The sequence below is a fragment of the Venturia canescens genome, chromosome 4 (assembly GCF_019457755.1).
Source record: "Venturia canescens isolate UGA chromosome 4, ASM1945775v1, whole genome shotgun sequence".
In the NCBI taxonomy this organism is placed as follows: domain Eukaryota; kingdom Metazoa; phylum Arthropoda; class Insecta; order Hymenoptera; family Ichneumonidae; genus Venturia; species Venturia canescens.
The window spans coordinates 15,253,494-15,280,080 of NC_057424.1; the positions used below are offsets into that span (position 1 = coordinate 15,253,494).

Below are 26,587 nucleotides of genomic sequence, written 5' to 3' on the forward strand. Positions count from 1 at the left end.
ATGCGACCCCTTTTCCACCGATCCGTGCCCGCGATTACGCCCCGACCGATGGCCCACAATGGCCACAAAAAGGTGACTCAACCAGCGTCAGCTTTTTCCCCAGATATCAACGGTACAGGGTGCACCGAATTATGGAAAATACACACCCGATTTCTCGTAAAACCAGTGCGAGAAAATCGAAAATCCGCCCTGCTCGCTCGTGCGTCCAATGGATTTTTGATCTTGTCGATGGATCTCGACATTTTTTTGCGTCTTCAATACTGTCAGATTACGCCGCGGTTTTGTCATTACGATCATCGTGTCATCGATCTCTCGATGAAGTTTCTTCCATTTTTGGTCACTCGGTGCTCAAATCTCGACACTTTTTTTCCTAAGATTGTTCGAATAATATTTACGTAACGGCGTTTTCTTCGATTAATTTTACCACCTTCTTCATACACAATCAATCAACGATCATGCTCGTTCGAAAAAAATATAAATATCGTTCAGTCAGCTCTCAAAAATATTGTTCACAACCTGTTTACCCCGAATGGAAATGAGTCAGCGAGAATCCGTTTAGAAAAAGGTCGATATTTCACGTGTGCATTGTTCGCAAGATCGATCAAGATGAGTCGAACCGTGTATCAGTGATAATCATCTTGTTTGGAACAGTCAGTTATTGATATGCGCATCGCCAATACGGTTTCTTCGTTCGGATTGATAATCAGCTATAAATGCAATTGCAAGAGCCGTTGTTGCAACCTGATATTTTCAAGTGGTGCATTCGTACGAGTGCACAGACATACGAACGCGATAGTTTTTTTTCTTTCAGCAGTATCGTTATGAATATATTAGCGTCGAGTCTCTTGCGGGATTGGCATTACGTTACAAACGTGAAAAATATATCGATTGGTATTCAGTGATCGAATAACGAGCTTGCGGGAATATTTTCCATCGAATATTCTAGTCCAATCTCATTTCGGCCTGCTTTGCGTTTCCATGGATCAAGAATTTTCAATGAAACTCGAACTCGAATCTACCAAAGTCCATTCACAGTCCGGCGTAATTAGCTCGTTAATCCGAAAAGAGATAAATAATAAAAAGTTAAATCCACCGGTCGAAAATCAGTTTATAACGCTTCATCAAGATTAAACTTTACCGAGATTATTTGCTTTTATATCGTATTTTGCAGAGGTGCGGTCGATGAAAGTACCCTCGTCGGATTTTCAAGGGAAATACTCGTGAAACACGGTATAGAATATCCTGTCTATTGAATTTCAATGTTCGCACACTGATTCACGTTCAGCTCGCAAACGTATCAATATTACCCTTTTCATTGCGATTCTTCCCATGCATTTTAATTCGTTCTTAATCAACTTTGGCCATATTCGGTTAGCTGGAATCAATTTCAATTAAAACTGCTGCTAATTGTAAACGGCAATGGATCAGAGATTTTACGTATTCATAGAATAGCCTTATCAATTTTATCAGGAATTCACTGCTCTTGGTATCCTTTTGGGGACACTGTAGAGGCAAATAATAATGTTGAAGTCATCAGCAAATCTTGATGTCCTCGAAAAATCGATTCGGACAATTAGCTCGATTATATTTTCATTCAATTAAAATGATTTTCATTTAGAGGTTATTTTCCATCGGGAAAATGTTCTGATGGAGACGATCATCATCCTTCACTCGCTCTGCGTTATTCCTTCGGATCGATACTTCGTTACTTTGCTTACATTTGAAAGATTCTTTAACTCGTATTAACTTGTTTTTTTTTTGTTTTTTGCTTCGTTGTATTCGATTTCGACGGCAAATATTCGATTCTACAAATTGGAACCGATCGCGTTGAACTCGTCCCACCAATTGTTGAATCGTGAATCAGAGACAGAAGTGACTCGCCCATCAGTGCCACCTACAAATTTGGAAGATAATCAGTTGCGTTTAAAGATTTTACTTGCCGTCGGTACGGAGGGAACCTCGGTCGAGCTGCTCGTAAATTTATCGACTCGAATTCGTGAATCTCGCTTATCGTCACATGGAAAAATTGTACCTCGTTTTGCCCAATGATTTCATGTTGCTTCGTCGAGCTTCGTTGAAATATCCACCTTTGAGTGATCGCCCCCTGCTCAACGATTATTATAAACAGAACATTTTTAACGTTTTAGCAGAAGTTTGTTCAAATAACATCTTACGACTTAACTCTTTTCAGGAAATTTATGAACTTAAATACTTTGATCGCTATAATTCGAATTACTTTAAGGCAGCTCATGCACGAAACAATTTTCTTAAGAAAGTCTTGAAATTTACACAGTTTAAAGGGTAGTCGACTGACACGCATATCAAATTTTGAAGGGTTCGTCTTATTGGTTATTTAAATAAACGTGCTTAAATATGAAGAAAAACGTTCATTTTTCCACATAACGAATAAACGCTACTTACCGAGCTTATGAAAAATTACACAATAACACTTCAGTATATAATAAAGGTCTGGACAAAAATTTGAGACGATTGTCTCACTAGTAATAAACATACATTACGTTAAGGTGATGGAGCAATCGCTATCTCGCCACCGTGAGTGCGAGAGAGATAGCTGCAATTTTCGAAATTGAATATGTTCGACACGGTTCGATCAATAAAAAAAAGCCCCTGTCAGCGTATTTTTGCCATCTTTCCGCGTCCGCTGACAGAGCCTTTTTTTGATTAGTCAAACGACAGCGGTGAATTTTCATTTCGAAAATTTGAGGTGAGGTTAGTCGACTGATCCATGCTCTTAAAGATTGAACGAAATTGGTAAAATGAGCACTCGTAACCTCACATTTGCTTATTTCGGGATATTGTTTAATCTTGGCTTGGGCCATTCCTGTCATGGCCTTCTGTCTTTTCATTAACAAAACTTTTTTCTTGATCCGATCTTTTACATAAAAAACTATAGTATTTTAGCCAGGGATGAATGAAATTTTGGGTTCTGTCAGTGATGGATCCCCGTTCAATTGATGGCTTGTGATTTCATTCGCCAAGAAATATAAGTTGAAAAAATTTATTTACAATTTTGAATTAATCACTCTGTCATTAATTTAGAGTGATAATATCTTTAATTAGGAAGTAAAAATCGACCCAATTTAGACACCCATAAAATACGATCCTTTGGGCATGATCTACCTTAATCCAAACTGGGAATCGACTCTTTGAACTCTTTCAATAATCGTTGTTTTCTTAATTTTCAGCTTCCGGATCTGAACAGCCTCGACGAAAAAGTGAGTAACTTCGTTCAACGTAATCTAAATATTCTTGGCTCACCGAATTCCGTAGTCCGAGCGTCAGAAAAACGCGCCCTCTTGTTCCGTTTGTCCAGTAATCGATTAAAATTTTCACTCGTCGTGAGGATCGAAAGCATCGTGATTTCTTCATTCAGAAACTATTTAGTTGCTCTTTCGGACTGATGTGAGTCGAGTCGATGATAAATATTGAATTTAATCGATAGTATATCGTGCTCAATAATATGAATAATTGTACTCATGCATACATAAATTGCGAAATCAAGATTCTGTTTAAAAATCGAGACCTCGATTAACGAATGCAGGGTCAACTGCTCTGAGTCAGAAAATAACCGAAACAAAAAAATGAGCGCCTCATTCGTATCGAGCTTGACGCACACTGCGCCGAGCGTGTGCGTTTGTATTTTCCAGTGGGCGTATCAAAAAATCAAAACTCGTTTTATTACACAAGCTCCGCTGGTCCTGGGCTTGGACATGTTTCTATAAATAAAAGTATTCGGAATACCGGTATACAAGAGCGTCCGTATGTGAGAAACACGTTTATCAGAAATACAGGTGCGTAGTTGGAAGATCATTATTTCCGTGAGGATTCAAATAAAATGTGAAAAAATGGTTTTACTAAAAAAAAAAAAAAAAACGATCCAGCTGCAGGGAAACATTTAATTAAAGGAAATCGACACTCGTCGATGTATTTTAAGTATTCTCGTACTTTAACCACGTGCATATATTCACAGCTGGTGACTCTCGTGACTAGCGATCTCTTTAAAGTTTATTTAAGTGCATTATTCGTGGAAGAAACGTGCTAGAACAGAACTTCTCGATCGGTCAACTCGCAGTCTCGTGAGGTGAAACTTTAGTCACTATTCGCTCCGAGCTTCTAGCGCATTTCAATACATTTTCGTGGATTTTTATGTAACGATAAAAATCGAGATACTTGAATGAATTTAGCGCATTTTTTTTCAACGTCATTTTTTTGGACGTGCTAGCATCGAATCATTGGTGAACTTTTTTCAGGTACGAGATCGAGTCGACTTGAAATTTGACTCTTCGAAGTAAAGAAACCACATTTAGCATTTTCACCGTCATTTGGTTCGACTCTTGCTTCCAGATTTAAATTTGCCTGTGCGATCTGCCAATTCAAGTGTCAAATCATCCCGGAAATGTGCACTCGAAATATCATCAATACACAGAGAAAACGAAGCCGAAAATTCTAGAGGAAAGTACTAGTATCTCGGGGCCAGTTGAAACTTACTGGATTGCAGCATTAATTCGAAGAGCAATAATAAAAATTGTTCTATCCACTATAGTAAAAAGACCGATACCCATAAATTTTATTCAAAAGACTCAAGAGTCTTTTTCTCTATATGAATAGTAAAAAATGTTTTCAGTCACTTCAAATATTTATATTGTTAAGTATGCTCGGGCAACCCTGAAAAAAAAACTATATTTATTGTAAAATGTCACACGTATTGGGTTTATAATCGTGTATTTATCATAGAATTTACTGTGCTGACAGTGAAAATTTGTGATTTACAATAAATTTCCACTTATCAGTAAGTGCAGTAAGCTGCTACACGACGAATAACACTCGAAAACAAAACGAAATATAGTTCTGACGTGCCTCATTTTTTGCTATCCGCATAAAGCTGTTTAGAATTCAAGGGAGGAATAAAAATAGAAAAATTCAAAAAATACTATGCTCTTTGTGATCGATCGGTGGCTAAATACTTTGAAAATTCTTGGAAAATAATATATTCCTCTCTATGCAAAACGAATGATGTTTTATCAGTGTACGCGGGGGATGTTCTCATTGCTGTTATCCAGAAAATTGAGAGATTTGATGACAAACTTTTTACCTCGTGAGTGCACGAGTATGTGGAAAAAAGTCGAGCTAACGAATTGAGCGGTCTCCATTCCAGAGTGATTTAGTGGTACGAGTCTCGAATAGTCGGACATCGATGCTTACTCTCATTTACTTCTCCACTACGTTTTTTTTTAATTTACAGTGTTTCATATCGATTTATTCAATGGATTCGAATAGATAGAATTATATCCCCCGAGTGTTATGCCGAACGTTCGAAGAGGCTACCATCCCTCGATTATAGTTGAATGATCAATTTACAGTCCGACAAAAGAGTCTGTGAACAATGCAAAGGAAAGAGCGAAATTTTGCAGATTTTTTAATTCATCCAAGATTGAGATCAATATACCGAGGAATTTAATTTGCAAGGCTTCACAGCGCTTGTTCCTTTGACGAGACAGGCTTGAGGACCGTGATAGAGCTGATTTCCTGATGAATCTTTCAAGCGGAATTTATTCGAAGCGTTTTGGCCCGATGGAAATATCTTCGAGCGCTGCCACTGGCTTCCTATATACGGAGCTTTAGCCGGTTGCAACTCGCCTTGCCAACGAGGACACCGATCGCTCAATGTCCACTTCGCTGTTTTCGCATGGTTAGTACTCCCCTCCCGGCATATTCCGGCGAAAAGCTGCCCTCGCAAAGCTCTCCTGTTTCTCATAATCTCGGCCCCGGAGATTTGGGTTAATGTCTCTTGGCAAACGTATGGATAATACACTCTCGATTGAACTCTCACGACCACAACACCATATCTTCAAATCGTTTTCGTTCAATTTATTTACACAGCTGCGAAGACCGGGTTCCCTTTATTCTCTTGCATTCGCAATTCTCCTTTCATTCTACTTCTTTAAGGCTCTTTCGTTCTCTTTCGTTCTCGACGTTTATGCATTATTTATCGGGACAAATCAACACTTTCCAATTTCCCGTACGCGACTTTATTTATCGAGCCTCATCCACGCGGTTTCCTAGGCACGTGTGCGTGTACACGCGTTAGGCATTCTCACACCCGAGCTACAAAGATGCAATCTCGAGCCGCGCGCGCGCGAATTATTGATTCATAGAATATCTGATGAACTTTCATTTTTTGATGATACCGCATCGTATGAAAATTGATGAAGTTGTCATTCGCGAGTAATGCATTTTTTTGCTTAATTTCTCCTCCAGAGTTGGTGCACCCACAAGTTCGTTGGCAGCTGACAACTATTTTACAGCCTCGTTAACTCAGCCTCGTTCTCTCTCATCTCGAATCAATGTCTCGTCGGACTTTGTCGAAAGCGCGAAAAAAAGGTGCGACAAAGAATCGCGATGTTTCTCGAAGCGTGAAGTTGAAGCGCGTCGTTCGTCGTTGGCTACAACATCATCGTCGTCAACAACGACGACGACGTTGGGCGCCACGTGCGCATTAGCCGATGACTAAATATCCATGTCAGTTGCGAGCGAGCAAAGCTGAAGCGAGTTCGGTGCCAGGCATCGCTCGTAAACAGGATGGAATTCGCATGCATATTCAACAGGGTGGTATCGCAGCGTGGACTCCTATTATATAGAAACGTGGAGGCTGTCTCGCGACTTTTACAGATTCGTAAATGGAGGGGTTAAACAGAGGTCAAGATAAAAAGAAATATCGCACGTGAAAATTGGATCATGGCAATTGGTTCATTCCGCGAAAGGAGCCTCGATTTCTCATCGGAGCTGAATCGCTTCACTGAGAAATCAACTCGAGCGCGTTGATTTCGTTCTTAACGGAAATTCTGGTAATCCAATTATTTAGCAAGATTCAGCTAAACGGTTGGTTGGATCAGCACGATTTTTTGTGCGTGAACAATTCAGTCGGTTCATACCGGCTTTCCAGTGTTGAAACTTTGAGCGTTTTATTTTGAGAATAATTTATTATTTCAATGCAATCTCCAACCAGATGCAAAACTTCAACAAAGTTCTGTACATTTTTTAAATGATTTTTTTGTTCGAGATTTGAAGCAACAGCGTGCCTTCCTAGTTTGTCAAACGAAATGGTTTCTCTCTCAGCGAGTTGTTCGGATCGAACCGATGGTTTTTGTTACTTGGGGCAATGATTTATCGAACCTTAAAAAGTAACGCGAACTCCCAGAAAAAGCTTGTTCAAACGTCGAGTTTGAATTTTCGAGAAGGTTCGCTCACATTATGTGCAAATTCGCACGCGCTCAAACGTCGCAGCGATAACACAATTTATAGGTGTGTGGAAAATTGAGTATAAAGTACTGCAGTCCGCTCGTCTTTTGTCTTTTCCTTGCTCGAACGCATGCAAACTCATCTGTGATGTGATGTGCATGTGCCACTAAATATGCGTGCGCTGACGGACACGTCTGTATCGCAGAATTTACAGGAGAGAGGTGAACCCGGGAGCACTGTATGGAGCCTTTCAAAAAACAACGTTGACGCAGCCTCAATTACAGAGAAAATTCCTCGACTATCGACCTCGTTCGTACAATACTTTGCGAACAAAAAAGAGAATAAAATCTTGAAAATTATTTCAGAGTCGTAATTTTTTAGAAACTTGATTGCAATTTCGTTGAAATTTCATAAACTTTTGAGAGATTCGTGACACTCCGCATATGCTCATTTCGTCTCAGGGGGGTCCCGTCGGATATTAAGGTGGCGATTTTTCGAAAGAAAAACTCCGGATAACGGTCCTCTCCAATCCGCGGATTCCGTTCGCCCCCAGATTTTGGTACGAGCTGTACAAGGGTGCAGACATTCGGACACAATGGTATATCTATCTAAGTGTGTTAACATACGCTCGATCTAGAGTTTATAAGGCAAGCGTTTAATAGCGCGATAATGCTTGAGCGTGAGAGTTCGCGATGTTGGGAGCTTCGAGTATTCATCTATAGGCACGCGCACACCAACACGTAGATTCATAAAACGTGGCTGGCCGTATATGGCAGCTCTCTCGGTAAACAACAGTGGTTGCCAAATAGCGTGTATTATCATTAAAAAATCATTGCTCTTGTGAGAGTGAGGGAATCTGGAGGGTTATCAATGCCTCGTTGCAGGTGAGATGTGGATGGACGCGAGTGAGAAAAATGTCATTTAATTCGATCGCCTTTCTGGAAAAGAAAATGAGTTTTTTGAAAATACAAAAGCGAAAGAAAGTTTCGATCTTGTGTGCTGACCGCACGAATGCAAGGCGTTGGTTTCTGAATCTTCGATGTTTTTATTTAATGAATTGAACTTGTAGTTCATTAAGCCACGTGGACTTGAGCCTTCTGGCTTGATTGTCGAGCTCGGAAGTGTTTGATTTTAGTAAAGCTGTCACGGCCTCGCATTCTCTTGCTGTTGTCTCTTTTTTTCTCTTCAATACTGACTTCTCATTTATTTTGCTCTTTCTTCTTCTTTTTCCTTCTTCAATATCTCGCCGCTATGCACAGAATCGCACATGCGAAACGCTTTGACGTGCGTCGCATTTTTATTTACGCGCGAGATTAAGAATAATCTTTTGTGCTGCTCACACGCGCACCATATCGATGTGTACAATAGTGGACGCGGTGATTATTTTTATCGAAAATACTTCTGACCACAATCGTTGTCTTTCCCTCAAATTGCATGGAATTTCCTCGATTGGTGAAAATCGTTTGTTTATCATGTAAAATAATATTGCGGCTTTGGAGGATTAAAAATTTTTCAATAAATTCGAGGCATCATTTGCGATTAGTGATTTCCGGTGTAATTCGAGCGGAAGAATGCGAGGTCGCAGTTCGCTGGACTCACGATAGCATATTAAGATAAAATATAACGTACGTGCTATACGTGAAACTATTTTCATTATCACGGTATGACAGAAGTTTAACGGTGAATGCAGAACTCGCTCAAGGCCCAAGGAAAAAAAACACAATCGGAACGTCACGTGGGATGAATTTTTTTCACAAATTCATCATGGAACTCCTTCAATTTTTAGTACACAGCGCCAGCACTTTTGTTGACTCAACGAGCACGTTCCCTCGTGGCAATGAACGCTTTAACTGATCGATATAAAATCTACTTTTATTTCTTTCTTATTTACGATCGTTCTGTCACTCTTTAATCGCATGGACACGAACGATCTTTGAATCTCGATTTCTTTCTTATTTTCATTTTGTTCGTTTTCTTTGAGAATTTTACTACCGAGTATAAAAATAAAATAACATCGCTCGGTCTATTCTGAGCGAGCAGTTAAAGTAGAAAATAGAATCGTGCTCGATAATATAAAAAGTAATTGAGTTAAAGGGAGGGAAGGGGAAGCGTCTACATTAGGAATTGTTGATGATGCAAATTTTCTACACGACGATCACGACGAGAGAAAAGCTTATAGGATCACGAGATCGAGGACACATTGCAGGTTCTCAGTCGAACCGATAAAATGCAGATACACATGAAGCGGGTACCGACAAATACAAGTAAATCGATCCCACACGATGCTAGAAAGATTGATCGTAACGAGTGTCAGTCCTCGTGTCGTCGTGGCTATGACCGATAAGGATTGTGCACACACGAATCGTTAATGCGACGATTAATTTGCTCGGGGATGAGAATCGACGAGAGTGTCGGGTCGGTTCAATTCGATATTTGTGGGGCAAACGCTGGGAGCTGGAAATAAAAATTTGAGGAAAAACGACGTCCTTCTTGACAGTCGCGATCCATCACATAATGGGCGGGAATCTTGGGCTCGCTTTTTTTGTTGTTTTCTCGCCGGATGAAGATAAAACTAAATAATGTGATTGAAGTATGACGTAATAAGGAACGTCAGCTCGCGCGATTTTAATTGGAAGATTAGCACAGATGTGGCGATTAAACGTCACGCAAGAGAATATTTACTTACAATTTTGTGCTATTTGTTCAGATATTAATACCGTCGAATTTTGGGGTCATTTTGAAAAAATTCTACTTCTGATCGCGTGATATATCTGCCTTATTTCAGTATCTGCCACATGATTTAACGCACTGCAAAAGCTTTGAGATTTATTAACTGAAACAGTCGCTTAAAGAATTTGCTCGGTCTCGTTATATACGAAAATGTAGATTCTGAAACGATAAATAAAGCTCTTAACGGTCGTTAAATTTCACTCGTCGTAAACGATCTAGCGACGACGTTGCTCCCCGATATCCCACATGTTTTCAGCAAAATAATCCGAACACAATCGCATATCCTCGCGTGCCAAATTCCTCAATTGTCTCTATATATATCTATAGGAATGTCGAGCCTTTACGATGACCTCTGAATACGACATACTTATCGCTTCTCTCTCGCCCTCTCTCACCTCCCCCTCTCCCCTCGCGCCGCTTCGCCCTCTTACGCGTCGAGTGTTTTGATCCTCCCACAAATCTTGCGAGACTTTCCTCCCGGAGCGATCGTTATGGGGATCCTCATTCGCGATGCCCAGATAAAGATGTTCTAATAAAAAATCGCCCACTAAGAAAACGCTTTGAAATATTAAACGTGGCAGGCCTCTGCCCACGCGGGGGGTCTAAAAATAAATGCTTTTTCGCAAGGTATCATTGGGAATGCATATTTTACGTTTTCCAATGATTCCCCGTCGTAATTATTCCATCGCCGATTACTTTTCGTAATCATTCTGCTCGGACTTTCTCCCGTGAGAGTAGCGAAGGAAATTTTTCTCCGAACGTCACGGTCAGTCATTCACAGATGGTGTCGCACCGCCAATTTTTAGTTGGATTATTAAGGTATAACTGGCGATGGATAGCTCGACCAAAAATTATATCTCATTGGAATTTCCGTACTTCGTGATGCAATAAAAATCTGAAAAAATTCAACAACATTTGGAAAGCTATGAACAATAATCATCGATAATAATATTGCCCAAAAGTTGATAAAAAATTGTTTAAACAATTAATTATTCAATAATTTTGCGGTGACCTGTTGTTTTTTTTTTACGAATCAAATGTGTGTATTTTTCCGAATGCTCATGAATTTTTTCAGAATTTTCGTGGATTTTTGAAATTTCTTGAAAAAAGTTTTAAAAATTTGAATTTTGGATATGTTTTAGAAGACATATTTACCATAAGTTTTGAAAAGTCTCAAGGTTACTGGATCAAACATGTACAAATAGAGCCACTCAAAAAATGTAAAAAAGGGAATTACACAAAAATCCACGAAAATTCTGAAAAAAATCATGAGCATTCAGAAAAATGCGCACATTCGTCTCGTAAAAAAAAAACAAGGGTTTACTGTAAAATTGTTAAAAAATTATTTATTTAAACAGTTTATTAATAACTTTTGGGCATAACTTTCCAAATGTTGCTGAATTCTTTCAGATTTTTGTTGCATCACGAAGTACGGAAATTCCGATCAGGTACAATTTATCGGCTGAGCTATCCATCCAGTAATACCTTAAGAGAGGAGGAAACATTTTTGCCCGCATCGATGATTTTCTCTACGAATCGTCACACCTCAATTTTAACTTTTACCAGTTTTTACGTTCCATTGCTCAACTGAAGATTTTTAACTTGAAGTTCGCGTCGAAAGAAGCCCGCGGATGAACGCGTTCATGCTTTTATTAGACGTGGCGCCAAAGCGTTAGAACCACGGTTATACACGACCGCTCGATAGGGTTGAATTGTTTCCGAAGGATGAGACACGTGTGGGAGCAACAGGCATGCTTTCCTCATGCTTTTCCGTGAGATATTAGCGGGGCTGCTGGCTCCGGTGCCAGAATATCATCGAGCGTGAGTTTGAAGGCCAAATTTTCCTGAGATCGAAAGCTCGCAATCGGAAGCAAAAATAAAATGTTAATTCGTCATAGGAATTACGAGGCTGCGCAGCTTTCGCGATGGAGCTTCGGCAAGGATTATTGCTTATGTTTCAATGCATACGCCGACGTGACCTGAAATAACTTTTTTCCTCGCGACAAAGATCCGGAAATGACTCAAAACACATTTCATTTTTACTTTCATTTTTTTCAGTTTAATTCGTATAAATAATACAAGCAGAAAAATGACAAGCTTCGACACATCATTTGGAATGAACGTGACACAAAAAGCTCACTACATAGTTATTAAGAAATTGTTAAAATGGCTTATTCACCAGTGAGAACAAAGATCGCAGATCACGCTAGGTTGGAACTATAAATCGTCGTTTAGTGCCAATATATGCGGACACGGTCATAGTAAATTTATATATCTGTAATAATGATCGCCGCGCACACACCGGAAGTGCAAAGTGTGTTACAGCTTCCTGCCTCGGGGCAGTTTGTATGTTTTTCTTCGGTTTTTTTATTTTCAATTTTTTTTTCACTATGTACGCGCGTCCCCAATGACTCTGTTTACCTAGCAAAACCAAGCGCACAATACCGAGCGCTCTTCTCGCATAAACTTCGACCAACTCTATTATTTCCGGGCTCACTCCCACGACTCTAATCTAGCGGACGCGATATCATAAGCGCGTTAGCGAGACACCCGTGCGCGCATGTATATGACTAAGACTTTTTTGTATTTATGCGGGTAAGTATAAATTTTATCTCTCGCGAGTTCGAGAGAGGAGAGAAAAAAAATGCATCGTGACCTGAATTTATTCTGAGAATAAATATCTCGATAGCAGAAAAAAAATCGAATTCGAAAGACTTTGACGTTTTTTTGCTTTCGTTCCTTCGGCGTGGACTTTCGTTTTGTCGAATCTAAAACTGCTGTAGCGACTCGAAATACTTACATTTGCGAACGAGTCTCTGCTCCACACTTCCGCAAGATGCACCCTCGCGTTGTTTAAATCGTTTTATTTCTATTTAACGATAGGGAAAGGAGACTAAATTATTTTGCTATCACTCGGGCATGCTAGGAAAAAATCTCCCTCGTCGAGTTATCACAATTGATATGTTTGCTTCGACTGGAAGATTAAACTGTCGAGTACTCTCGTCATCAGGCGAGAGAGTTTTTTCTCCGTGTTCCCGTCCGAGGAAAGACCGAGGGAAAATGAAGGGGACAGATCGGTTTACAGCTACGAACGTACTACGTGAAATCATCGACCTCGATTTAAAAAATGGTTATTTATATGCATCGATGCTCATATTTATCAATTATTTTCGTACAAAACGTATTCGTAGAAAAAAGAATTATATATACGACCCTATTTTTTTCAACGATAGCGCGATTCAAAGTCCGTTACACTCGTCAAAACCGTGACTCGCAGGGCAGCCGCGTTCCTATAGCGATATTAGTCTCGAAATTAAGGATATATTGCACAGGCGATACAATGTTGCCATGCTAAACCATGCTAAAAACATAAAAAAATTCAAAATGATCAGAATTTTATAAAATTTGGTGAACATATTCTTTAGTGCCAAATTTGATAATACAAATTTTTTAAGATTTTTCTTCTGTACAGTTATCGAGTAATTGATCACTAAAGTTGACGTGTATAAGCATAGCGTTTCCATATATATAGGTATACATTCCGGGCATAAGAAATCTGCTTTAATGCGTAATTACTCGATAACTAAAGAGAAGAAAATTTTGAAAAAATTTGTGTTTTCGCACTTGATGTTGAAGAACATTATCATCAAATTTAATCAATTTCTAATTATTTCGACTTTTGTATCATTCACCCTTAATGTCACTGTTTCGTGGCCGTAAAACCTTGAATATAATTCCCTCCTCGAAAAGCCCACCAATGGAAATGAAGAAATTCTTGGTTATTCGCGCTTGCTCCCTTAGAAAAAAGTGTACCGAAGATATCCGTCCGAATGGGTGTTAATGACTCTTCAATTTTTCCTCATACAATTTTATGGGTTTGTGTATCTATCAGAGAAACCAATAACCATAAAAAAACCACTTTCAAAAGTTTATTAGTTCGATTGTGAAAAACAGGCAGTTTATCAAATTTCAAAAAAACTCATTTTCGTTGGCGAGTCTTTCAATTCGTTTGGCAAGCGAATATACCGCGCACGAATTTTCTTCTCAACTTGTAAAGAAGAAATATAAAATCGTAAGGTTATACTGACTTTTTCAAAGCGTCAATTTCTCGAGATGAACTCCCGCTTCGTAGCACCGTTCACGTAAACTGTTGAATAAAATTCATGAAATGATTTGCATAAATTATATTTAATGCGTTCCCACAGAGGAATGAAATCGACCTTATCTTCGTACGAGATCATGAGATGTATCGTCGAAAAATAGGTGTCCGGGTAAAAACAGTTTCAATCCAATTTGCTGAAGCCAGTAAAGTTTTACAAAATGAGAATTTTTGCATTATTATTCGAGAGCACAATGTTGAGAAAATTTGCTTGCAACTTTGAGTGCACAGAGCTCGCCGCAGTTGTCGCTCACATTTAATAACAACAAGTGCTCGATGCCAACGAACGTGGCTTCGAAGCATGAATTTCTATATGTAGATACCGCACGTGGCGTTTTATACTACGCAGCTTTTTTAAGGTACAGACAATGTGACGCGAGTTCTGATAGCACAAGTCGCTTCCACGCCGAGTCGCGAACTCACTTTTTCCAAGCGGACAATATTATTGTTGTTGTGAAAGTGTTAATTCAAATGAGTGGACGTCGTCGTGCTGACCGTACTCGCTGCTCAAGCCATCTTTTCGAGCAGAGTTAATACTATTGGAATTATCGTTTTACTATAAATGTAACATTTTTGTAGGAAAATCGGATGATTTTCGTCTTTTGGGTCGAGGCGCTCTATCGGGGCACACGGATTGTAAAAATGAGATAATTATAATGTGTTACAACCTTAATTTACACTGTGCAATGCTGGAATAACGATTCCATAGGACTTATTCTCAGGATCCCGCGGTGTCACTACCTTAAAAACGAGAAATAATGAAAATTTTAGCACGAGTCAAAGCATTTTCACCATCTTGCGTGTCGAGATCGTATTTTTAATAAACACGTTAACAGCCGTTGTTGGCTGATGAAATTGGGCGATTTTTTTCGACACGTATTATTCTCGGGAATCCGAGAAGATTGTTATTTATTCTGGTGATTTACTGGAACCGAGGTCGACGACCTAGAACGATTGCTAATTTCGCGTGTATTTTTAAATGCGGAACGGATCGCGTGGAGCATTTATACTGGAAGAAGCCACGCGTTGTGCTCCAAAGTGCGAGCGAATATCCTTTTTTTATTCTTTCCGAAACAAAATGTGCGGATGAATATTTTTTCACATTATCGTTTTAACCGCGTGCTTAGCACACGACTCGCTTTACGTTAGAACTCGGTCCTTTCATTTCTTTATCCCAATTTAAGGGCATTTTATCACCGCGCGTTTCGCGCTAAAGAACGAAGAGAAATTCAGAGATTAAACTGACGATTCCTTTCCTTCTTTATTTTCTCCTCCTGCGCTCGCTTTTCGTGACGTCATTGGAACGTCGACGAAGAGAAAAACGGGTTGCCTCAATTTATCGATATGGTTATTCCCCCCTTGGAAAGACTTCGAAAATGCACACGCAGAGGAGGCCATTTTATTAATAAACAGATATAATAAATGTTCGTGAGCTCCTGACACTGTTTTCTCGTGTGAGCGTTCTTGAAAACAATTGACACAGGCAAAGATCCAAATTTCGATCGAAAACACGTTTACCTGCGTAGATCCCGGCGTTATCGCTTGTTTATTGTTGCTTCTTTTGAGCTCCGAGGACTACGAACGCGAGGGGCGTTAAAATATTTATCGTATACGACGTTTGTCTATACGCACGTAATTAGAGCTGTTGACGTATTTTGTGAACGATAGTTTTCGCGCGATAAAATTAAACGCGACGAAACATAGCGGAAATGTGTTGTTGTTACCGAAATTCCTTATGAATGCACAAGTAAAATGTGTGAGGAAGAAAAATCCGAAGAACAAACTCCGGAAGATGAGATTTTTATTCGAGTTCGTGACCTGTTAAAGCAGGAAAAACATCCTGACGTTGGAGTCCATCGAACATCAATGACAAGAGTCAAAAGTATCCAAAGTGAAGTGAAATAGTTGAAAAAGTGTGCTGATCTCGATCGAGGTAAAGAAAAGAAATGAAATAATGTTGTTTCGACGAAGCACGTCCATGCGCGGGTGAACCTCGCACACTTGCTCATCATCCCTCCCCAGCATTTATTTACCGACGATATCGCCACCGATGGACCGTGGACTTATCTATTTAGCTCAAAAAAATTGGACGAGGCACGACGCGCAGCTGCCGGCGAAGCGAGCAGCGCGATGTACGATGATAAAATACAAGCGTGTGCCAGCACACGAACGGAGCGAACTCTCGACGGGGAGTAGAGAGGATTGAGAAAAAAATGAGTTGATACGGCACCGACTATATGACGGATTTACACGAGGCTTTATGTTCGATACCAGCCAGAACAAACCAGACGAGCATTTTTGCGGAAAACTTTGATTTTTATTCCAATGAATTTCAAACGATTGTAAAAAACGTGGTAAATATATGGAGTGCGTATATCTGTGGCAGGCTATCGAGGCGAACGATTCTCATTGCAACGATAAATAACGCACGTGTGTCCATGTGTGTGTGTGTGTGTGTGTGTGTGTGTGTGTGTGTGTGTGTGTGTGTGTGTGTGTGTGTGTGTGTGTGTGTGTGTGTGTGGGAACGAGGCGATCGGCCAGATTCGATCCTCTCTCGCCTTCTTTTGCTTATCTAACCATTATTTTACATCCCACGTGATTCGTCAAGTAGTATAAAATGTGCAAAGTATCAAAGGTCATTCGTATGGAAACACCGACGGTGGAGGCAGAGGCGGTTTCGAGCCTTCGACGAGATAGACACACACAATGATATAACACACCCACACAAATGACGTTTGTTTGTTTTTTTTTTTTTTAATTTTACTTTTTTATTTTTTATTTTATTTTATTTTATTTTTTTTTCATATCAATCTTAACTTTTTCATTTATTTTTCCTATTGTTTTATTTATAGAATCCTATAAAACAGGCCTAGATATTGCGTACGCGAGTGCGTATTTTGATTGGAGCTAATGAGCGCGGTGATTATCGCCCTGGGAATTGAGAACAACAGTGCGCGGACGAAAAAAAGGAGTCAACAGGTCGAGCGTATCATCAAGAGTTTTACAAACTCACCAGAGAACGTGGACTCATTTTCGGACTTGCAGACTCCGCTTCTAAAGATACATATCTCGATAGGAACAGTGCAAAAGTAGCCTCGCGTCGAACGATAGACTAAACTAATATTGACGCTGCTGCATGCGCTCGCCTGCTTCTTCGCTCAAGAAATCGAAGCCACGACTCATCATCTTTCCCATGTTGAAGTTTAGCCCACGGATTATACGAGCTGAGGATTATGAACGAGCTTTATCGCGACAGCTTAAAAAAACAATAATTGCATTATTGTTATCGGTGTTGTTCATGCACACGAATATAACGAGATAAATTTGCATTTGTGATGAAATAATTTACCAGCAGGCAAAAACAACGAGCTCCGCAATTATTTTTATTCCTGCTTATTCAATTTCTCTTCGGGAACAAGGTGTGTTTCTGTATAAATCAAATATCTCTTTCGAATTATCATAATTTACCTCGTTATTGGACAGCTTAAGAGTATGGAAATTCTGTTTACGAGTTACGTGGATGGAGAAGTTAAGACTAAGAGTGTATTAGGTCAAACGCTGCTTACATCGGAGCACAGAATGAAACAGCCACAAACGAATCACAAGCTTCCACAGATGAAGAATTCGTCTCACAGCAGAGGCCCGACAGGAATTTGCTTCTGCGTACTTTCAAGAACTTCAAGTATAATGAACTCCCTCGAGTATTTCGATCCCCACGAATCTCGTTTGGAAATCAGTTACTACCGATCCGAGATACTTTTATCAACGGAGTTATCCCTCTCGAATATTAATGCTTCCAGGAAAATGGGGTTTTCGCATTTTATTCGGTGATAGATCGTTGAAATGCGAAATTCAACGTTGATTTTTCCGTGGTCTTAAGGATGATCGATCTTGACTTCGGAGCGAAAAAAGAGCCCAAAATTATTTTACTCACAGCTGTTCTGATTTACGTTTACCGGTGTTCAATATTATTCGTGTTATCGATTTTAAGAAACGCAGTTACCGGTACATAAGTATTTCGTTGCTCAGTAATTCGTGAAAACTGAAAAAATGATGTCAACGACTCTACAGTATTCTCCATATTAGATTATATGTCGTCAACGACTCTATAGTTTTCTCCATACAATAATTGTAAACAAAACACACTTGTGGTAACGTTGCGATCGTAATATCCTGTTGTGAGGTTGCCACATTTTTGAATACTGCTTCGTCGTTCTCACAATTTTCAACCGGAAATCAAAACTTTTTTGTAAGATTATTTTGTTGGAAACCTCGTGAGGTACAATTTTTCTATTTTTTACCAAATCCTCAATGTCCCATTTATTAAAGAATAGATTTTTTAATGAATGATCTTGGATTTTGGGCGAGAAAAACCGTGTTCGTGGCACTCCCGGTCGATCTTTTTCCATAAGCGACGTCTATTCGGTGCCTCAGAATGCTCGACTTTGCAATTTAATAACAAAATAACTGGATGGTCAATCTCGCCCAAACTTTGCTAATCGTCGGGTAAAATATTCATCCAACCCATCAAAAAATTTCAAATCACAATCTTGGATTCGACCTGGTGATCGATCATCCTTAAGTGTAGTGTTTGTGAATTTAAGGTACGTAAAGTGCAAACGGAATTTGTTGCGACGATGCTCCAGAGGGAGAAATCACAAGAGAGAGAGAGAGTTCAGGAAACCAACGCGCTGATAATTTTTTTTCGTTATGTTTCAACATCGTTTATTCGTTTGCTGGTCGAATGAGTGCAGTTGTGGTTTTTCTTTCTCTTCGTCTTGAAACCGGCTAAAAATAGTTTGCTATAGATTTCAAACTGCAAGGAGAAATATAAACGTTGGTGATCTCAAGTTTTTATGTGATTTTCAGTATCACGCGATTGAGATATCGAAGCTGGATGCCCACTTGTAGCAGGCTCGCAATCTTGCGCTCACGAAGGCGCAAACACGTCGAGTGCGAATCAACTGTGCTCACTCGGTGAACAAGGTGATACATTGTTCGGTATTTATTAACACTCGTTGCGCAGATGCCACGTGTGCCACGATTGCACTTTAATAAAGGCGCTGTGTGATCCTGATAGCAACGAAACACACGTGTCTGTTCTTACACGAGGTTTTTCATGCAACGTTTATAGAAATACAGAAAAATGCATTGAGTTATAAAGCGATTGAAATATCTACGAAAATATTGGCATGGAACATTTTGCTTCTTAACTGAGAAACGAAAAGAGCTGGAAATGCGGACTATTTATCCAAGCAATATTTCATCGGTGCAGTAAATTTTCTCCACCCCTGAGAAAGTTGGAACGCCCTGTGCATTCGTGTTTTATAGCTCATATTTATCCTCGTAAACAGGAAGTAGCACGATGTTAATCTTGATCGTACATTAGGCTCAATTTATCGTAAACTTTAATGACTATTATTCACCGAGAATCGATTAGCATGCGCTCCATTCACTTGTAATGCAAATACACAGAAACTTCCACCGGGCCTATTACGAATTTTTTCTGTTTCTTCTTTATTTTTTCTCTCATTTTACCGAGAGAATTTTCGCGCGATACTTTTATCCGCTGGGATCACGCTAAGCGTCCACCGTTCATGGCTCTTATGTAATCACGATTATTTCGAAGATTAATTACTTTACGTGGCGCTGCGCTGGGTGTCGGAGGGACCCTAAAGATATGCACTGTGCAATTATACGTAATTGCACCGAAACAAGGCGCTCGCGGATATGAGGAGCTGCTCCACTATTGTCGCTTTGCATACAATTACCACGCGATATCCTCGTCAACCTCTCATTTCCCATGGCATCGGAGAAACGTTCTATTTATTATCTTACGCAGTCCTCACATTATCGTATGCGCGTGCAGCAAATTTAGCGTCAAATTCGAACTTTCGTGTCGTCGTTGCAGACTCTTGTGCGGAGCAATCGACGGCAAAGGAATATAATTTATCAAATTTTTCAATTTTCATTCAATTTTATCTCCGTAGACATTTTCAGTCTTGAAACAAAGGGCCTAATTATAGTTTATGTGAAATGATCGATTCCAAGGCTTCGAATATTTGAATTTTTCTATAGAGATTTCTCTTCCCAAAATCATTCGCTTCTCAGACTGTTGTACAAGAGCCCGTGTTGCTATTTATCAAGTACACGAAGAAAACGAATTCGTTTTCTATAGTGAGGAATATATTATTTTTCAAGAATTTTCAAAGTATTTAGCCACCGATCACAAAGAGCATAGTATTTTTTGAATTTTGCTATTTTTCCTCCCTTAAATTCTAAACAGCTTCATGTGGATAGCAAAAATTTTGATGCACGTGAGAACTATATTTCGTTTTGTTTTCGAGTGTTATTCGTCGTGTCAGACTAGCACTTACTGATAAGTGGAAATGTATTGTAAATCACAAATTTTGGCTGTCAGCATATCAAATTCTATGATAAATACACGAATGTACAACGATATAAACATTTGAAGCGACTGAAAACATTTTTTACTATTCCTATAGAGAATAAGACTCTTGCGAGTCTTTTGAATAAAAGTCATGGGTTTTGCTCTTTTTACTACGGTGGATAGAACAATTTTTATTACTGCTCTTCGAATTAATGCTGCAATCCAGTAAGTTTATACTGGCCCCGAGATACTGAATTTCTAGTACTTTCTTCTAGAATTTTCGGCCTCGTTTTCTTCGTGTACACGATCACAAAGTGAAGTCCAGCAAGGCTTTATGACAAAATGTATTGAAAGGATTGGTCAGGAGTATGTGCGATACTCAACGCAGCAAACAGAATAATCAGTTGTCGAGCGTTGTCAACAGCTTTAAGGCTCAATACCGTCCCATCGAACCATTGGCACTCGTCACATTGCGATTGTTGAAAAAAAAATGTTTATTCGCCTGACAAAAATGACCTTTTGTTCGAGAAATACTCTTCCATTTTGCTCGTTATCGATTAGAGTTCTTTAATGCTTCTTTCACAGTTGAGACGAAGGTGTGGTACAAACGATAAGCTTTCGTTATGACTGTCTCAATAAAAGTTATAAACACACGCCTGTGGACAGATTTCTGACAATATTTGTTCGACGTAACACCTGATACGAGTAAAAATTAAACAATTCGAGACTTTTTCCTATTTCTTCTGGTAACGCGGACGAACGAAAAATAGACACGAAGTTTCTGTGCGGCGGTCTGAGCGTTTTCTTCCCGTGTCTGTTAGCTCCGCACACTTTGAAAACCTTTTTGCAAGCTATATACATATAATCGTATACGTACATATACCGAGGCTGTATGCAGACACGCGAGCACACGAATGTAATGCCTCTCATTGGAGCATCGCCGAATAAACTGAGCACGATAGAGATACACGGCCAAACGACGTAAAGCGTTTGAGATTTGAGAATACACAGCACGTGCGTCTTCACTCTTCACTGTTCTTTGACGTGAACATCGCGTGTTATTCACGTGATCCTTTTTTTAAGTGGGAAAATCAAAGAAAGCGCCTTGTATATTAGAAGATGGGAGGAAAAAGAAAAATACTAAAAAACGTTTTTATCTGTTTGTTCACGAAATATTTGAGGTAAATATTCGTCGTTGGCAAAACGATTTTTATCGTACTTCATTTTATACCGACAATCCGGTAATCGGGATTCGAGACAATGTTAATAATTCGCGATGATGGATGAGGCTCTATTATTGATTTCTCGGTTATCCTCGAATTCATGATTTTTCCATTATTTAACGAGAACGATTTGTCAAATCGGATTTGCGTATGAAAATATTTTTCGTCATCGTTTAAAAGATCTTGGGACATTCGAAAAAAATCTTTTCACAGAAATCTCCCAAATTTATAATATTCTGAGAATTTTAAAAGACGTTCTCGTTCTTTTCAACGGCGTACAATCGACCGGCCAAAAATTCAAGGTTCTGCGGGGGCGTCGGCCAATGGCCAAAACGTCAGGTGATTCGTGAATTTATAAAAAAAAAGAACGGTCAAAAATGTCGATGACCTGCCCCATTCTTTTTTCATCATTGTTTTTTCTCGAAAAGATATTTCTTCAATTCATCCTTGGCAACATCCACCCCGTGTATTTTCACATGGAAACGATCTTTTCCCCCAATCTATTTCAGTACATTACTTACTGCTTAACTACAGCGATGGATCTGCAGACGCATGGACTCGGGCCATTTCCACGCTTAATTTAATGGCACCGCTAACTACGTACTGAACTAATTAAACGAAACTTACGTCTCCAGTTAATCAAAATATGCGAATCTTTAGGCTAGTTTTAGCCACTTCTAGCTTCATTTATCCTGGGAATGTTTTATCCAATAATTTGAATGACTCGTTCGGTGAGGATTTAAACAAGCCCTTAAACATTTTCTTTCGAATATTTTTCATTTCATGGTCACCGAACCATCGCGATTTCAACCGACCCGAGCATTTCGCCACTGTAACAAGTGTAGCAAATGCCACTGCAGTAAAAAGTGGAGCGAAGGGAGCTGTGGGGAAGCGTTGGGCTACCACGGATTAGAGCTGTCCCCGGGTAGGGTTGAGGCGATCCAGACTTGGGACAGTGTAGACTTGCTACGAGTAGAGACCGCTACGAGGACTGGTTGCCGTTGACTCGTTCAAATACGTAAATGGTGTAAAATTTTGTATTTTTTTTTATTTTCATAAATCCACGATATTTTTCTTGCTTTTTAGTATTTCGCAGTATTTATTGGTTAATACACGTGTAATATCGCAAGTAATCTTGGACCTCGACGCGACACGTGGAAACGAGCTGCCTCTCCAGAGATTCGAGTCAAAACATAGCCGCTTGTGTGGACCGGGTTTCCCACGGTTTTCCTGGGCCCTCGTGCAAATGCAATAGACTAATGCATCCGGAAAGAGTGGCCGTCGGTGATACCATGGGGGACTCTTGCGGGAACAGGAAAACAGAAAGAATAAAGTGAGGGGGAAAGCGGGGTCGAGTTGGCGGGGTGAGCTCCTAACAACCAGGAAGAGTATCCGCAGGAACTTCGAAAATAAAAAACTCGTTTCCTTTCAAATGATTGGAATCTCTTTTTGCTCCAAAATATTTGAATATCGAATAATTTTGGCAAAACCCACTCGAAAGAAATTCATCCGGGGGCTCGCGCAGTTTCTTTTCATACCCAAAACATTTAAAAAATGGGAATTATCTCTTGAGACCTTAACAGCTCCCAAACGACGTAGAGCCTCGGCAGGTTTTGTAAAAACACTTAATCCCCCAGCGTTCTAGCGACAGAAAAGTGCACTTTTTACACACGCATAAAGAACGCACCACCATAAAGCGGCTCGGATTCGATAAACACTTTATTTCTGGCTATGTCGAAACGTTGCGGTGGTGAACCGCATGCCGTGTGCCACTAAAAATATACGCGGGATCGTGATGCCCACTCTTGCCGGAGCGGGTTAAACTGCACAAACGAAAATAAACTGGTCGAAACACCTGGCACCCCGGTGTTCTATTCTACGTTGAGAGCTCGTAGTAACACTTTTACGTGTATAAGTGTACAGCGACATATATGCGAAGGTGTATACACAGTTATATCGTAATGTACTTTGTCGAGGCGAGGACAAAAAGTCTCGCGACAACAGCGAGGCCGCGAAAGAGTCAAATGCCTAACGCAGATAAAAAGGAGGAGAGAAAGAAAGAAGAGCGCTTATCTCTGTCAGTAATTGTATCAACCTGAGGTCGTATTTTCCCGAGTTATAAAGTGCTTGTACTTCATACGTTAGTGTACATTCGAACCGTTCATTTACTCCATTTTAAGGGGTCTACTCTAATTAGACGGGCGAAAAAAGGCTACTTTCACCAACTTTTTTGATCGGGATACATTATAAATGTGGATATAAAAAGTGTTAGGCCTCAAAAATACACTCTTAAAATACACAAACGTTTTTTTTTTATATTTGTTTTACTGAGTTTTCGTACGGAAAAATGAAGGAGAAGACAGGTCCAAAAAAGATGGTTGTTGGAAAAATCTCTGGAATGGGTGATCGGAGAAAAAAATTGGTTTTAGGTTCAATAGGTAAATGGCTATAGCGCATATCACGAGATTTTTTATATTTCCAAAACTGAGATAAAACACGTTTTTTTCATTGTTTTTTGTAAAACAAAAATAGTTCGACTCAAAATCACGAAATTCGTATGATACGCGCCATAGCTATAGTCACAAAGAACAAAGCGGTAAAATTTTGGTAAGGATCGGTTCAATAGTTTCGGAGATTTTATCAACGAGCCGTCGAAAAACGTAACTTTGAGAAAAACGCGTTTAAGGAGTTTCGGTACAAAAGTCAAAATATTAAGAAATTGATCAAATTTGGTGATAATGTTCTTCAACATCAAGTGCGAAAACACAAATTTTTTCAAAATTTTCTTCTACTTAGTTATCGAGTAATTACGCATTAAAGCAGATTTCTTATGCCCGGAATGTATACCTATATATATGGAAACGCTATGCTTATACACGTAAACTTTAGTGATCAATTACTCGATAACTGTGTAGAAGAAAAATCTTAAAAAATTTGTATTGTCAAATTTGGCACTAAAGAATATGTTCACCAAATTTTATAAAATTCTAAACTTTTTGAAATTTTTTATGTTTTTAGCATGGTTTAGCATGGCAACATTGTATCGCCTGTACCGAAACTCCTTAAGCAAAGGCAAGTACGCGATACCGCACTGGGCGGTGCGTATTAGCGCGCTCAGACAGCCGAGTAAAAGTAACTCAAAAGTACACTTAAACTGCTAAGATGTTTATAAAATTTTAGTATTATACTTTTAATTATGTATACTTTCGAAAAATTCAATAAAAAAATGGATTTTTCGAAAATTCTAATTATAGGCTAGATCGAAAATGTCAAAAGTTGTACTTTATTTGCCGTTGCTTTAATTCTCTTCCGTCTGAATTGCCATCTCACAAATTGCTCAGAAACGTTAAATACGTGAAAAAAATGTCTTCAAATTGATTATTTTTTTAGATTTTCGTAGGTATTTACATACACGATAACTCGGGGTATTGATAAGCTCGATTTTCGATTTCGCAAAGCTCGTATATTTGATATAGGCTCTGTCTTTCTGTCGTCACGTTAATTACTCGTAAACATGTTTATCGCAATATCTCGAGGTAGAGCAAGAGAACGAACGGGCGCGACGGAGAAAAGTAGGAGCAAGAGTGAACACATATTTTTCTGATGAGATTGCAGGACGTAACATCGTCCCTTGAACGTTGCTCGTTATCGCTGTATCCGATAAATTGGTCAATTAAACCATTTCTAATTGTTTTATACTCGTATTGTTATGGCTATTAAATACTGAATTCGAGGGCGAAGAGACAAGGTGGGAAAAATTTATTGTTCATCAGTCGTCATTGAAAGACAATTGCTGTGAATCTTTTCATGTACTTCGACGGATTAAGATGTTTCACAATGAGACACCGAAGGTTGATTCACGACAAGTTGCTTTGCATGATACCAGGTGCTGCAAACACTGGGAGCCAATGGAGGCTCTCAACGCTATTAATTCATCAGTAGGGGCGGGGAGTCGATTTCGTGATTCATAGAACGACAATCCTGTACGGTGTCCATTGTGAGAGTTTTACCACAAATAGCGGAGGGAGGAGAGTTAAAGAAAAACTCATATGAATGTTAACACAAAGAGTTTTCTGGAGAATCAATATCAATTAATTCTAATATTGGACTTTGAACGTTTTTTTTTTAAATCATAAAACCATCACTATTAATGGGAAAAATTTCTCCCGTTGATTCCAACCAAAAATGCAATTGAAAAAAAAATATTCGACTCCAACCCGCATATTTATCGTTATAAAAAAGAGTCGAAAAAAATGACTTTAACACTCGATCGAATCGTCCTCCATTTCCATACCGAAAAATTCACTCAATCCGAATACCTCGACGAGGAATCATCGTTAAGATTTGCGTTGCCCCGGATAACGTTGTACAAATAGAGCTTTAATCACGAGAATGGGATCTCGCGACAAAGAATACAGAGGAACAATGATAACCGAAGATTCGAGATAAAAAAAGGGGGGAAAATGCAAAAAATAAACGCCCGACGTGGGGCTCGAACCCACGACCCTGAGATTAAGAGTCTCATGCTCTACCGACTGAGCTAGCCAGGCCTGTGATTTTCTTTCCTAAGATTTTCATCCCACAGATTTTCCTACGAAGAATATACACCTTACTGAAAACCGAGAAACAGCTATACAGATATATGCGCCGTTTGAACGAAATCCTGCAGTGTATTTGCGATTCGTGATACTGGCAAGAGTCCAGGCTGCCTGCGAGCTCTGAAGATCTTTATTCCTCTTGATGAGCACATGTACGCTATAACTCGGATGCGAGTGATATACAAAATAGATTTAAGCACGCAAACTGCTGTTGCGAATGGTCGGA

General features: G+C 39.4%; 1 protein-coding gene, 2 long non-coding RNA genes and 1 other non-coding gene across 6 annotated transcripts in view; 1 reads left to right on the forward strand and 3 right to left on the reverse strand.

Annotated features, from left to right (window-relative positions):
- The window catches only part of Sesn (Sestrin), a 167,062-nt gene that overhangs the window by 85,767 nt on the left and 54,708 nt on the right, over positions 1–26,587 (forward strand). For all 3 annotated transcript variants that reach the window (XM_043417160.1, XM_043417162.1, XM_043417161.1), the window contains exon 5: positions 3,207–3,236. In XM_043417160.1, the coding sequence (XP_043273095.1) occupies positions 3,207–3,236 (30 nt within the window). The remainder of the gene's footprint in view (positions 1–3,206; positions 3,237–26,587) is intronic.
- On the reverse strand, positions 427–17,294 carry LOC122409534 (uncharacterized). The gene is made up of 3 exons (XR_006260720.1): positions 17,163–17,294; positions 2,033–2,104; positions 427–1,894 (listed from the first exon to the last, which is right to left on the reverse strand). It is a non-coding gene; the product is annotated as an uncharacterized lncRNA (long non-coding RNA).
- Positions 13,689–14,543, reverse strand: LOC122409535 (uncharacterized). The gene is made up of 3 exons (XR_006260721.1): positions 14,211–14,543; positions 14,079–14,137; positions 13,689–13,875 (listed from the first exon to the last, which is right to left on the reverse strand). It is a non-coding gene; the product is annotated as an uncharacterized lncRNA (long non-coding RNA).
- TRNAK-CUU (transfer RNA lysine (anticodon CUU)) lies at positions 26,241–26,313 on the reverse strand. The gene has a single exon. It is a non-coding gene; the product is annotated as a tRNA-Lys (tRNA).